This window comes from Sus scrofa, chromosome 12 (assembly GCF_000003025.6).
Source record: "Sus scrofa isolate TJ Tabasco breed Duroc chromosome 12, Sscrofa11.1, whole genome shotgun sequence".
In the NCBI taxonomy this organism is placed as follows: domain Eukaryota; kingdom Metazoa; phylum Chordata; class Mammalia; order Artiodactyla; family Suidae; genus Sus; species Sus scrofa.
In genome coordinates, this window is record NC_010454.4 from 180575 (window position 1) to 195268 (window position 14694).

Genomic DNA, 14694 nt, shown 5'->3' on the forward strand with positions numbered 1-14694 from the left:
GAGCTGGCCCAGCAGAGAGCAAGGTCCTGGTGGGAAGGCCAGGAGCTGAGCAGAGTGGGCCTTGGCCACAGGTCCCTCCACGGTGCGGCCCCTCCTGGCCTCTGTCTGATAGTGGCAGCCTTCCCAAGGAAACCGCTGTCACTCCTCTCCGAGCCAAAGAGCAAACATTTGCTCGGCAAACACCGAGCACTTAGCACGTGAGAAAACAAAACAGCGACGCCCCATGTGTGGTGAGCGCTGGGTGTACTATCGGGAGCGGGTAGGAGGGGCCCGGGCAGGGGGGACGCAGCACCGGTGGGGCACCGAGAGCAGGCTGGAGGGCCACGCCGGTGGGGAAGTGGGGGGCAGACTGGTCTAGGAACGTCGTGCCGGTGAGACGCCGGGAGTTTGGGGTGCCCTGTGATTACTGGGGGGTGGAGCTGGACGTTGTGCCCCAGCGAGCGGCCCCAGAGGTCTGGGGGGGGGCGGCACGCAGGAGGAAAAGGTCTCTCGAGCCAGCCAGCCTTTGGTGGAGGGTGGAGGCCGGGCTGGAGGAGGCCGGAGGAGCGGGGGCGGCGGGTGGAGGCTGAGGAGAGGCAGGCCCGCGCTGGGACAGGTGGGAGTGTGGGTGCAGAGAAGGGAAAGCCAGAACCACTCTGAGTCAGCACCAAGAAACAAGCTTGATTCCGCAAGACAAGTTCCCCCAGGGCGGCCCTCGTGCTCCTTGTCAGTATCAGACACCGGGAGGTGGCAGAGCCAGGAGGAGCCTAGAGGACCAGCAGGGACAGCACAGCCAGTGCCACACTGCGGGGGCGGGGGGCAAGGGGTGAGGCCCAGGGAGGGTCCCCCACGTGGCCTGTCCCCTGGAGATTTTTCCACCTTTCACTGTTTTTGTTTTTGTTTTGGTCTTTTTGCTATTTCTTGGGCCGCTCCTGCGGCATATGGACGTTCCCAGGCTAGGGGTCCAATCGGAGTTGTAGCCACCGGCCTACACCACAGCCACAGCAAAGCAGGATCCGAGCTGTGTCTGCCACCTATACCACAGCTCACGGCAACGCCGGATCCTTAACCCACTGAGCAAGGGCAGGGACCGAACCCTCAACCTCATGGTTCCTAGTTGGATTCGTTAACCACTGCGCCACGATGGGAACTGCGCCCCCCCCTTTTTTTTTTGCACCTTTCACCGTTTTAATTAAACATTTTTCTGCCTTATTTGTTGCCTAGGGCTGCAGTGACCAAGTACCACAACCTGAGTAGCTTCAAATAACTGAAATTTTCCCCTCACAGATCTGGACTCTAGAAGCCAAAAAGCAAGGCCCCTCCAGACCCTCCGGGGCAGGACCTTCCGGCCTCTTCCAGGCGCTGGGGCTCCAGGGGTCTCCGCCTGGGCCTTCACGCAGCCTCCCTGCTGTATCTCCAGGCAACAGAGCAACTGGCCGTCCTTGGCTCCGATGTTGGCCAGAAACGGCATCTTCTCTTTCTGATGACACGCAGCGCCACGAGAGGCGCAGCGCTGTTGTCCATTTCCGTTGTCCTGGGGACAGCTTGACAAGAGCAGCGTGGACAGGCCCAAAGGAGTGTGTGGAAGGACACCGGCCGGTTCCGTCCCAGGAGGCAGAGCTGAACAAGGCTCTCGGCCGTCACACCATCAGCCCAGAGGATGACACACGAGGGCCGTGTTGCTTGGCTTTGCATTTCTGATTCCCGGTGAGAAAATCATTTTTCATATACGTAGTAGCCATTTGGATGTCACAGCTCTGAACTACCCGCTTTTGGCCTCTGCCCATTTATCAGTTGGCACGAGACCCTGCTCTGGAGGAAGGTCCCTGCTGTCTCCGGGGAAGACCCCAGCTCTCCTGGGCTGTGCCACCGTGGGTAGGCATTGTCACTGAGGCCTGGCAAGCTGCTCCCCAGAGAGACCCCCCACACACATCCGCCCAGGCTTCTCTCACCCCTCCAAGCGCCTCTGATGCCCCCCCAGTTTAAGGCCCCCACTTGGCCGCTTCCCAGGGGCCACCCACTGAGAACAGGAGAGACCTGACCTCAACCGCAAAGCAAACTAGGAAAATTATGCAAATTTGCTGTCAATATGATGATTTGAATGGCGAGAGCTTCCTGATTTATGAAGCTGCAAGTCCAGTATTTGGACACCGAGATTCTCTTTCCCGTCACAAGCAGCATGACAACCACATGGAAACTGCTGGATGATGGATTGTAAACAGCTGGTGGGGTCGGGCCTTCGCCGCCCAAGGAACTGCAAATCGAAAAATCCACATGTTTAATAAACAGATGATGAATCAGAATGTGAACGGGGAAAAAAAAGGAAGAGATGTGAGCACTGCCCCTTGGGCCCAGAGCTGAATTGTGGGGGCGGCCCGCCGAGGCTGGCCCCCATTCCCGCCCTCGGGCGCAGGACACCAGACACCCTGCTTGCACAGCGGTTCCCAGGCTCGGAGCCACGATCCATCCCGAAACAACGTGGATCTGGGCGGGCCCCTCGGACAGAGGCTGATGTCTCGGAGAGCGAGCTGGGTTTAGAGACCCTGGAGTAAATGCGCCTTCCCCCGAGAGGGCTCTGGGCCAGCCCCGCACACAGCGGTGCTTATAACGTCAACACACGGAGGGACGGGGAGTGCGGAGCCCGTGGGAAACCCGCAGGACCACCCGCCACACCTGCCCGCGTCCTGGAGTGGCCCCCACACAGGAGGCCTCCCGGGGGAGGGGCTGGACACAGGAGGCGAGGGAGGTGTCTGAACAGGGGACACGGGGAGAGGGTGGCAGCAGGCACCCAGGGATCTGCGGGGGAAGAAGCCTTTGCTCCTTCCGTCCTGCCCATTCCGGTCAACGTGCAGCTCTCACCCCACCTCGTCCTTTTCTCCCCAAAACCTCTTACAGCCAAGTTTACAGTATATCTCTCACTTGAACGTAGGCTCAAAGAGGGCAGTGACATTTTTCTGGCACCTACAAACTTCCTGGCACCCAGCAGGTACTCAGTAAACACTTGAAGAGCCAGGCGGAAACACTTGCCCTGCAGGGTCCCTAGACCTATGAGGAGGCTAGAGGGTCGGGACTGTGTTGGCCCCAGGGGCAGAGCCCAGAAGCAGATGGAAGCTCCAGTGCAGACCAGCGAGCAGGGCCAGGAGCTGGTTATGCATCTAAAAAAGTGAAACTGGATCCCTATCCTCGCCCAAACACAGAAAGATTGCTTCCAGATGAGCGAGCACTTGTGTGTGAAAATCAGAACCGAGAAAATAAAAGCTAAGGGGATCTCTGTGCAGGCACACAAGGCCCGGAAAGGTTTGTCAGGATAGGAAGGGGCCATCACAAAGGAAAAGGCAGGCAGCTCCCACGCGTCCATCGGGCACTGCAGCCAAGAAAAGGCAGATGCAGAGGCGGGTCCTGAGTGCCTGCGGGTCCACGCAGTACTAATCGGGGAAAGGCAAATAAACCCCGTGAGAGACCACTTCACACCCACCAGATTCCCAAAGAGGCGTCTCTCTCACCGAGCTCTCCGCCCCTGACCAGGCAAGCAGGGATAGCGAGGGAGGTATTCTGGTTTTCTTTCTCTCTTTGCTTTGTTTTGTTCGATTGAACCGTAGTGCTTTAGCTGGAATTAGTTTCAGGTGTAGAGCTTAAGGACGCGGTCTTTTTTTTTTGGCTGCACCCACAGCATGTGGAAGTTCCTGGGGCCAGGGACCGAATTCCTGATGCCCAGCTGAGACCTCTGCCACAGCTGGGGCAAGGCTGGACCCCTAACCCGCTGCGACACAAGGGAACTGCAACATGCTTTATTTTGCTTTTCCTTAAAGATGATGATTCAGTCTTATTTATACACTTATTCTCAGCACTTGCTGCTAGTAGGCACTGAATAAACAGAGGCCTTGAAAAGAAAGGCAAATAAGGACCCCCAGGAACCCTCTGACCCCAGGGGACACCAGGGTTCAAGGGAGGTGAGCCCGGGGGTGGACCAGCTTGTGGTGAAGGATGAGGCCCTGCTCCTTGCAAACATTCCCCAAAGGGGTTCCTGGTTGGCTGGGGGAGCACGGGGAGGGGAGGGCAGGGAACCGACGGAAGGGGTGGGATTTGAAACCTGCCTGCCTGTGTTCCCTTGGCTCCCGGAGGAGGGAGCAAAGTCCGGGGGGCTAATGTAACCAGGGGGCTCGAGGACTGGGTCCTCTCCACTGCCCTGGGGAGGGCCCAGGGTGAAACGGGCCGGGGCAGGGGGCCGGGCAGCACGCCCCCCACCCCCCGAGGCCCCACTGAGCTCCCAGCACCAGCACTTGCAGGAAGGGGACCAGCGGCCACCGTGGGGCCCTCGCGCCGCCTCCCACCCGAGGGGTGAGGACAGGAGTGCAGACGTGACCCAGCACCCTCTCGTCCGCGCTTTTGAAATGAGGTATTTAATAATAAAAAAGTGCCAGGCGGACACAGTGGATCCAGGACGTGAGAGGAAAGTGAGAGAAGCAAACCCAGACTTAACAAGAAGTGGTGAGAAAACGGGGAACAGAGAAAGCGGGGGTGGGCCCTGCCTTTGTGCTTCCAGTTACCGTTGTGGTCACTTCGGGGAACGTGCTGGTGACATGAGCAGAAAGCGGCTGGAAAAGCGGCCTGGGGCACCAGCAAAGTGCGCGCCCATTAGCGGGTTTTCACTGGGGAAGCATCTCTCATTTGAGGTCGCAAAGCAGAGTCTTGGATAGTGGGCTCTGATGGCCACCGGAGCCTGGAGGTGGCCGCCCCGGACCCCAGCCTCTGCTCAGGCAGGCTGTCAGGCCTTCCCCGTGGTGTGCGTCCTCCCCGGACCATGTGGCCTCTGAGTGACAGGGCCCTGGGCTGCAGCCCTGGGCGCCCCCCCACCCCGGCTCTGGCCGCCCCTGAGGAGACCAGGCCTGTGTGCTGGCCTCCCGACCCCACCCCTGGGCCCGTAGCCTCGCCGTCAGAGAAGCGGCTTTCCTTTCCCAGACGTTGGGTCTCCTCACTTGGTGGCATTGCCAGCCTGCCCCACTGGGGCCCCCCATCCACAGCCCCATAAACACATGCCCATGTCTGAGCCAAACCTGATGAGGCAGGACGGGCTCCTTGCTCTGACCCTGCCGTCCGGGGCCCCGAGCCACGGCCCTGCCTGTCCCTCCCTGCCAGGCACGGGGCTGGGGGGGGGGGTCTCCTCTGAGGAAACGTCCAGCCGAGTTTCCTTTCCAGGCTGTGCCTGGACATCCGTGTGAATGAATCCAGCCAGGCTGGTCTGGGAGTGAGAGAACCCCAGTACCCCTGCATGGCTGCTTCCAGACAGGGGCAGAGCCTAGGGACCCAGGACCCACTCCTCCTAAGGCACAGACCTCCCCCCCCCGCAACCCTGCTACATCCACGTCGGCTGAGGGTCCGTCCCTGCCACCCTCCCCACCGAAAGGTCCAGGTCAGGCTCCAGCTCTGCCCGCCCCCCACCAGCGTCCATGTCGGCTCTGGGTCTGCCCTCCCTCGCTTCCCCATCGGCCGCCCTGACCCTGTGCGCTGTCTCAGCCGTGTCCTTGCCGAGGTTTCCCAACGGGGTCCAACAGCAAAAGCACAGTCGCCGTCACAGGTGCTTCCCAGCAGAGCTGCCCACATCCCTTCTTCCGAGGCCCCTTCACCCGGAGTGGACAGGGACACCCAGGACCAGGACAGAGTGTTTCCTGGTTCCCCCACAGGCCAGGAGCCACGATGAGCCCCTGCCCCCGAGGCTTTGCCCCTGAGCAGAGGGGGTGTGCTGACAGCCCTGGGATGTCTGGAGCGAAGAGCTGGCCAGGCCCATCGGCCCTGCCGGTCAGCCCTGCGGACACTGTCTCCTCCACTCTCCCTGACGCCCTGCTGTTCCGGGGCGGGCGGGACCCTGCCACCCACAGGGCAGGCGGCGTCTGTCTGCACCGGGGTCTGTCTGTCCGAGGCCCCGCGGGACGTCCCAGCATCGGCGGGGGGGCGGAGGGGGGAGGTTTAGAACTTCATGCTGGTCTCTGCCCCTGAGTTCCCAACAATGTCAGGAATTTGGAGGTCTGGGGTCGGAATGTAAACAAGGACCAGCACAGTATCCGCGAGGGCAGTGACCTCGCCGTGAACCGCAGCGTGTTCCCGACGCCTCCGAGGGCCATTTGCGCCTTCGGTCTCATGAAAACACAGCAGCTCAGCTCTTACCCATGCCGAGCTCGCCTGGTGAGCTAACAGCTCTCAGATTCCAGAAAAATGGCCCACTTGTCATTTTCGTGGCTGTGCTTGTTCCCTGCTTCGGGCGCGGAGCTTGGGTCGGCAGCTCCGACAGGGAGGGTGGGCAGGGCCTGGGATCAGCCCCGCCCACAGCCCCAGCGCCGGGAGGGGACCAGGGTCAGGCCAGCCTCGGCCCGGCCCCAGAGGCAGAGGGACCACGACTGAGAGGACAGGGCCGTGGTGAAGCAGAGCCCGCGCGAGATGGGGGAGGGAAAGAGGTGTCTGCGGGAAGAAGGCAGGGATTATTGAGATCTGAGGTCCTGACACGCAAGTCGGATAGGCAAAGATGCCCACGGGCGCGCAGACGGCCGCACCACGGCTGGGGGCTGGCAGCAGGACGCGTGTCGTCACCTTTCCTGATCTTTCCATTTTCTTCGCTTGCCTGTGTGTCATCTGTAGAAAATGCAGACACGGCGGAAGAGGTTCGGGCAGGGCTGAGGCCGTGTGGCCGCCGTCGAGCAGCCCAGCTCCTCGCCTGCACAGCCCGGGACGCAGCCCAGACGCCCCTCGCCTGCTGTGGGCGCAGCAGGAGCATCCGTCTCCTCCTCAGCCCGGACCGACCCTCCGCGGCCGCAGCGGCGCCCGCCTGCCCTCGCTGCTGCTCCTCCTCCGGCGGCAGCGCAGGGCGCCGCGACCCCCCGGCAGGCCGCCCCAGTCACACAGCGGGAGCTCGGGAGCACGGCACCAGAGAAGCAGGGTGGCAAAGAGGGTGGAGAAGGACAGCGAAGCCTGGGGACACAGAGCTGAGCCCCGCCCTCTGGAGGTTAGGGCCTCCCACCCTCTCCAGAGGACAGAGAGGCATGGGGGGCCCCCTGTTTGGGGGTCCCAGCGTTCTGCCTGCTCACATCTGGACTTTCCCCAGGGTTAGGGGGCCACTGACCAAACCGTCCACCTTGGCAGCACTGAAGGAGCCACTGGCATGAGTCGTCTCACAGCAGGAGCCCCAGTAGGGAACCCCAGTGCCCCCCAGAAGACAGACGGGACCCGGGACTCGGGAGGGGCTAGGAGGAAGGGCCAGGTGGCCAGCCTCCCAGGACACTCGGCGCTGGAGTCCGCCTTGGCTGAGAGGTGCTCGCGCCACCAGGGAGGACCCTGGGCCAGACCAAGTGCAAGACGACTGGCCAGAGACCCCCCCGACACTAACCCCACTCATGAAGCCTGGGGCTGCGAGCCACGTGGCCGAGCCCTTCTCCTGGGTCCCCTCGCCCGGCAGCTGTCCCTTCCCGGTGGTCTTTCCCTTGTCAGCACGTGTGTCTCCTCAGACAATTCATCTCTGAGCATCAGACGACCCCACGCTCGGGCCCTGGAAGGGGACCCCCTTCCTGCAACACCTGCAGAGCAGAGGCCGTATACACCCCAGCATCCGTGTCTGATTTACTCACCCTGAGACTCTGGAGAGGGGAGGCGGGCACACGTGGGGAGAGGCAGGTCCCCAGATCGAGCCACACGTCCGGCTGGTCTGCTGGGGAGGGGGCCGGGCAGGTGGCCAGGCCAAGGTGTCTGGGAAGCCAGAGGGCCCGTCACAGCCACCACCGCAGGAGGGCCACACGGGCTCTGCCTCCCCTAGCAACCATGCCAGCAGCTGCAATGCAGTGTGGGGTCTCCCTGCACAGTCTGTGTGGCCCCAGTAGAGCCACAGGCCTCCTGCCTTCCTGGGGTCGCTGGGCAGGGGCGCAGGGTGGGGGTTGAGATGGCACAAGCGTGAGGAGACCAGAGCAGCCTCCGTGCTGCTGAAACACCTGAACTCACCTGGAAAGGTGCCCGGGGCCACATCAGAGCACTTATAGCCTGGGCTCCGAGGAGACAGGACCTGGATGGGCCTGGCGTCGTCAGCCTCATGGATGTGTCCCTGGTAAGACTCCCCAGGATCTGCACGAGTAGGTCTCCAAAGCTGGAGGTCCCTGAAAACTCAAGGCCTGGGCAGGGCCCACATTCCTTGTTTTTATTTTATTTTATTTTATTTTTTTTGTCTTTTTGCCATTTCTTGGGCCGCTCCCTCTGCATATGGAGGTTCCCAGGCTAGAGGTCCAATCGGAGCTGTAGCCACCGGCCTACGCCAGAGCCACAGCAACGTGGGATCCGAGCCGCGTCTGCAACCTACACCACAGCTCATGGCAACGCCGGATCCTTAACCCACTGAGCAAGGGCAGGGACCGAACCCGCAACCTCATGGTTCCTAGTGGGATTCGCTAACCACTGCGCCACGACGGGAACTCCTTCGTGTTTTTAAATCCAAGCACTTCCCTACTCTTGCTAGAGATCCCTTCCTCCAGACAGGGCCGCCTCCCAGGCCATCAGCATCCCAGGCGTGGAGTTCCTGGCCCACTGTTTACACCTAATCTAATCAGTTTAGGTGGGGAAAAAATGTTAACTAGGTAGGGCACAGAGCTCCCATGCTCCAGCCAGTCAACAAGTTTGTAGGCCTGTTTCTGTCTATAACTAGCATCAGGAACTAGACTGTATTTGACTCAAACAAAGTTTTCATGTTGGCTCCTTAAGGGGGACAGGAGAATAGAAAAGCCAGGATGTGAGGGTCAGTCTGCGTGGCCCTAATTTGCAAAGGTCTGACTGGGATTCTCACTGTGGTCACCCCCCAGCCTAGAAGCTGCAGTCAGCAGGACTGAGCTGGGGCGCGAGTCCAGTGTGGCCTGGGACCAGCAGGGCACTCAGACACCGCCAAGCCCAACGTCCCCTGCCCTGCACTCTGGCCTGGCACCAAGACCCAGCTGTGTTCCCGGAGGCGAGACCCACCAAGCCGCCTGTGCCAACGGCATGCCAGCCCCAGCCCCATCTCAGCGTCACGCCCTGCAGGAGGCAGGATGGAGAGTCGCCCTCTGCCGAGGCGCCAACTCCAGCTCGCTGCGTGGAGAGGATGCCTCTGTGAGTCCCACTGGCGGCGCTCCATCAGCGGCAGCGAAACCAGGCTGGGTCTTTTGTATCCAGGCCCCATGGGGAGCTCATCAAGGCCCGGGGTCATGGAAAACACAAAGGTGGGGGGAGGCTGGCATGGACAGAGCTCTTACATGCCAGCCCCCGAGCTGGGCGCAGAGCCGTGTCATCAGGTGACCGGAAGCCCCAGTTCGATGAGCCCCCAAAGGGAGAGACGGGGCGTCAGTTTAAGAGGCAGCGTCCACGGCGAGGAGCAGGTGCTGTGAAGCAAAAGCAACGTGAGGGGAAAAAAGAGGACAAAAGTGACCAGAACCAGGAGTAAAAGAGGGGTCATCGCTGCTGACCCTGCAGACAGTAAACGTCCACCACAACACTGGGGACAACTTCATGCCATGAGGCGAAGCCAGGGGACCGCGGGGGTGACTTCTAGCAAACGCCAAAGGGAGAAGATACTCACCTTTCACAAACCACTCCGAAAACTGAAGCGGAGGGACTGCAGCTCGATTCATTCGGTGAAGAATTATCTGGATAATCCAGCCAAAGGCATCACAAGAAAAGAAGCCATGGCCCGATAAGCCTCAGGAACACAGACCCCAAATCCTTCACGGAGCGTTAATGGACCAAATCTAGCCATAGTTAAAATCACTCCCCTTGCAGGAAGGCATGGCATCCAATGTTGGCTTAACCTCCCACAGTGAAGTAGCGGATACCCTTTTTATAGAATGAAGAACTAACCCGCATGACCACCTCAGAACAAGCACTTGGACTTCCCCTTGTAGCTCAGGGGTAACGAACCCAGCTAGCATCTGTGAGGACGTGGGTTCCACCCCTGGCCTCATCCAGTGGGTTAAGGATCTGGCGTTGCCGTGAGCTGTGGTGTCGCTTCAGATGCAGCTCAGGTCTGGTGCTGCTCCGGCTGTGGCAGAGGCTGGCAGCCACATCTGCGATTCAGCCCCTGGCCTGGGAACTTCCATATAGTGTGGGTGCGGCCCTCAAAGACAAAAGTAAAGGGCATTTGACAAAACCGATATTTGTTCGTGACAAAACATCTTCACAATCAAGAACTGGAAAGGGAATTTCCTGCCCTTGGCAAAGGGCACGTGTGTAAAACCTAGAGCTAGGCCATCTTCAGTGGTGAAGGGCGGATCCGAAGCAAGGCGAGAATGTCCACTCTCCCCGCTTCTATTCAACATGGGGTAAGAGGTGTGACCGATGCCGTAAAGCAAAACAAACGAGCAAAGCATCCGCCTGTATTTGAAAGGAAGAGAAACCCTACGGAATCCATCAAAAATGCGAAACTGTGTACCATATGCTGTAAAGTTCGGCAAGACACCGGGATATAAGATCAACATTCAAAACTCGGTATTATTTCCATATAATAATGGTAATTCTACACAGTGGCAACAAACACTTAAATGATGAAGAAAAATCCCATTCACAATCACATCAACCATTTTTTTTTGTTGTTGTCTTTTTGCCATTTCTTGGGCCGCTCCCATGGCATATGGAGGTTCCCAGGCTAGGGGTCCAGTCGGAGCTGTAGCCGCAGGCCTACGCCAGAGCCACAGCAACGCAGGATCCGAGCCGCATCTGCGACCTACGCCACAGCTCACGGCCACGCCGGATCCTTAACCCACGGAGCAAGGCCAGGGATCAAACCCGCAACCTCAAGGTTCCTAGTCGGATTCGTCAACTGCCAAGCCATGATGGGAACTCCAACAATTTTTTAACTTAAGAATAAATTCAGCAAAAGACATACCAAGCTGGTGTGCTGAAAACGACAAAGCATTGCTGAGAGACGCTGCAGACGATCGAACCCAATGGAGAGGCGCTTCATGCCCGCGGAGAGGACAGCTGTAAATGCCAAGGTAGCGGTTCTCCCCAGACAGACCGTCAGCTCAACACGGCCCCCAGTGAAATTTTTTCGGGCTCTGTTTTGGCAGAAAATAACAAGCTGATCCTAAAACCTATATGGAACTACAAAGGACACAGACTTCCGAAAGAGCTTTTAAACAGAACCACGTTGTAGGACTCACACTTCCTCATTTCAACACCAACTGCAAAGTGACAGTTGTCAAGACAGCGTGGAACTGGCCTGAAGGACAGACATCGGGGCACACAACCTAGAGTCCAGAAACAAACTCTCCTATTTTTGTAAAATGGATTTTCAGCAAAGGCAGTACAGTGGGGAAAATATATCTTCTCAACAAATGACGCTGGGCGTTCCCGTCGTGGCACAGCAGAAATGAATCCGACGAGGAACCATGAGGTTTCGGGTTCAATCCCTGGCCTCGCTCCGTGGGTTAAGGATCCAGTGTTTCTGTGAGCTGTGTTGTAGGCGGCAGACACGGCTCGGATCCTGCGTTGCTGTGGCTCTGGCGTAGGCCCTTGGCTGCAGCTCTGATTGGACCCCTAGCCTGGGAACCTCCATATGCCGAGGGTATGACCTTAAAAGGACAAAAGACAAAGAAAAAAAAAAACGAAGCTGGAACAACTGGATATCCTCGAGCAAGAACGACAGAGGCAGGCCCTTTCCTCAGTCCTGCCCCCCGCACTGACTCGGAAGGGATCACAGGCCTAAACATAATCACTAAGCCTATAAAGCTTCCGGGGGAAAATGCAGGAGAAACATCTTGGAGACCTAGGGTTAGGCAAAGGGTACTCAGCTGCAACATCAAAAGAACAGTCCTTCAAAGAACAAACTGATAAACTAGGGCTTCATCAAAATTAAAAACTTTTGCACTTCAAAAGACAGCACTGACAAAGTGAAAAGACAAGCCTAGACTAGAAAGGCAAACTGTCTATTTTACCGAGGATTTGTATCCTGAATATATAAAGAGCTCTCAAAATGCTATAAGACAAAAACCCCCGTTTAAAAATGGATGAGATTTGAGTAGATACAATAAATGAACAGTTTGTGTCCACCAGCAGATGAACAGATAAAGAAGATGTGGTATATATACAATGGACTACTACACAGCCATAAAAAAGGGTGAAATATTGCCATTAGCAGCAATGTAGATGGACTTGGGGTGTATTATGCAAAGTGAAATAAATCAGACTGAGAGAGACAAAATATTATACAACATCACTTATAGGTAGAGTCTAAAAAATACTACATGCTAGTGAATATTTTAAAAAAAAAAAAAAAAAAGGCAGAGTCCCAGATGTAGAGAACAGCCAAGTGGTTACCAGCAGGGAGAGGGAAGGGGGGCACTAGCAGGGCAGGTGACCTAGGATGTACAAACTATTATGTATAAAACAAGCTACGGAGACATCCTGTGCAGCGTGGGAATATCGTCAGTATTTTGTCGTAACCGTAAATGGAATATGACCTTTAAAAGTTTGAGCGGCTACAACGCACGCCCGTAAATTACACATTGTACACCGACTATGCTTCAATATGAAAGAAGTGTATTCAAATACACACGCAAACTGTACCGAGCACCTCACATATTCTGCCATTTAATAAAATGTTAAAAATAATAAATGAATGCTTTTAAGCTCAACATCCACAGTCCACCAGGGAACTGCAAATGAAAGACCCCAGCGAGACACTCCGCACCCACTGAAACGACTGCAAACCAAAGACACACCAAGGGTTAACCAGGATGCAGAAGGGCTGGAACCTGCGTGCGCTGCTGGCAGGGGAGGAGGACGGAAGAGCCAGGCTGGAAAACCGTCAGCAGCCTCTTTAAAAGTTAGATGTGAACTTGCCGAGTAACCCAGCGATGTCCCTGGAGAGAAGTGAAAACGTATGTCCACGTAGAGGCCGAATGTGCCTGTTTGTAGCAGGACCGTTCCTGACGGCCCACACCTGGAAACCGTTCAAACGCTCGTGAACCAGTGAGCGAATAGACAAGAGGTGGTCTCTTCGTACATGGAGTTGGGTTCCGCCGTGTGGAGCACGGTGCTGACGCGGCAGTAAGGGTGAATCCCAAAGCATCATACAAGAGACACCTACTGGGAGCTCCCGGCGTGGCGCAGTGGCTAACGAATCTGACTAGGAACCACGAGGTTGCGGGTTCGATCCCTGGCCTCGCTCCGTGGGTTAAGGATCCGGCGTTGCTGTGAGCTGTGGTGTGGGTCGCAGACAAGGCTCGGATCCCGCATTGCTGTGGCTGTGGTGTAGGCTGGTGGCTACAGCTCCGATTGGACCCCTAGCCTGGGAACCTCCATATGCCGCAGGAGCGGCCTAAGAAATGGCAAAAAGACAAAAAAAAAAAAAAAAAAAAATCTAAAGACACCTACTGCAGGATTCCTTTATAGGAAATGCCCCCAGGTGCACATACATAGGGACAGAGAGAGGACGAGTAGTTGCCTAGAGTTGGGAGGGCTTGAGGGGTTGACTGCTAATGGGCATGAGGGATTTTGGGGGGTGATGAAAATTTTATAAAACTTTCAGGATTATAGTGATTGCCGCACAGCTGATGAATTAGCAAAAAATCATTGCATTTTATGCTTAAAATAGACGTTTTATGCACATTATACCTCGAAGACGCTCCTTATTAAAAGCAACCTCAGGAACACTAGACTGGGGTTGCTAGAGCTTGAATGAGCCAGAGGAAGCCTCTCAGCGGACTGACTCACAATAAACAAACTCATAGAGACTGATGTACAAACAAAATGCCAGCACTTCAACTGCCCACCCATCTGCCCGCCAGTATTTCCTCATTCAACAGCCACCATTCAAAGGAAGCCAGGTTACAGTCACAGGGAACCGGTGCTGGGGAGGAGACCGACGAGCCTACCGTGCCCTGGGGACACCCACCTCCATCACAGGGCTGTGCCCCCGACACAGGTCAGCATTCCCATTCTCCGCCCAAGCGACTTCTGGGGAACAAAGCCAGCCCGGCCTCCCGGGCTCCCTCTCCCCCGGGCCATGCAGGTCACGTCCAGGCATTTACCCGTCTTCTCTCCAGGTAGAGCCCTCAGTCACAGCGGCCCACGAGCTCGTTCTTCACACGGCTCCCCACTTCCGCTTGGGAAGTGGGGAGCCCTCACCCTCACTTTTTTTTTCATAGAGCTAGAATAGATTATTGTATTTTTTTATTATTTTTTATTACTCAATGAATTAATTGCATTTATAGTTGTACCATGGTCATCACAATCCAGTTTTATAGGATTTCCATCCCGCACCCCAGTGCGTCCCCCCACCCCCCCGACCTATCTCCTTTGGAGACTGTAAGTTTCCTTTGAGGGCATCTCGTCTGACTGGGGCAAGTCCCTGCTCGAGCACCCTCTCCCGCCGGGGCTGTGCCACTCAGAGACCCAGTTTTTCTGCACGGAGCTTCTCCAGAGGTGAGCCAACGGGGCCGAGGGGATTGCCATGTGACTGCCCAGCCATGATGCCCAGCCCCAAATCCCCTGGGACCCTGGGGGTCAAACGAACTAAAACACCTCTGGCCCCAAGCCAGGTCCATCCCTGACCCGTACACACAGAAGGCTCAGGTGGGGAGTGGGGAAGACACCCAGCCTTTCCACCCATCCCTCTGGTCACTCCTGCAGCGGGAGAGGGAAGCAGGCTTCCGTGAGGGACTGGCGCAGTGGCCCGAGCAGGTGGCTCCAACAGCAAAACCCAGAGGCAGGCAGCTG

At 57.2% G+C, this 14694-nt stretch overlaps 1 protein-coding gene across 1 annotated transcript; it reads right to left on the bottom strand.

Annotated features, from left to right (window-relative positions):
* On the bottom strand, nucleotides 644–5606 carry LOC110255918. The gene is made up of 2 exons (XM_021066329.1): nucleotides 3455–5606; nucleotides 644–2233 (listed from the first exon to the last, which is right to left on the bottom strand). Exon 1 carries the CDS (start codon nucleotides 5578–5580, stop codon nucleotides 4615–4617), a length of 966 nt encoding a protein of 321 aa, XP_020921988.1. The 5' UTR covers nucleotides 5581–5606; the 3' UTR covers nucleotides 644–2233; nucleotides 3455–4614.

Coding starts and splice junctions, on each gene's coding strand:
- LOC110255918 (XM_021066329.1), bottom strand. CDS start 5,580: ATGTGGGCAGCTCTGCTGGGAAGCACCTGTGACGGCGACTGTGCTTTT.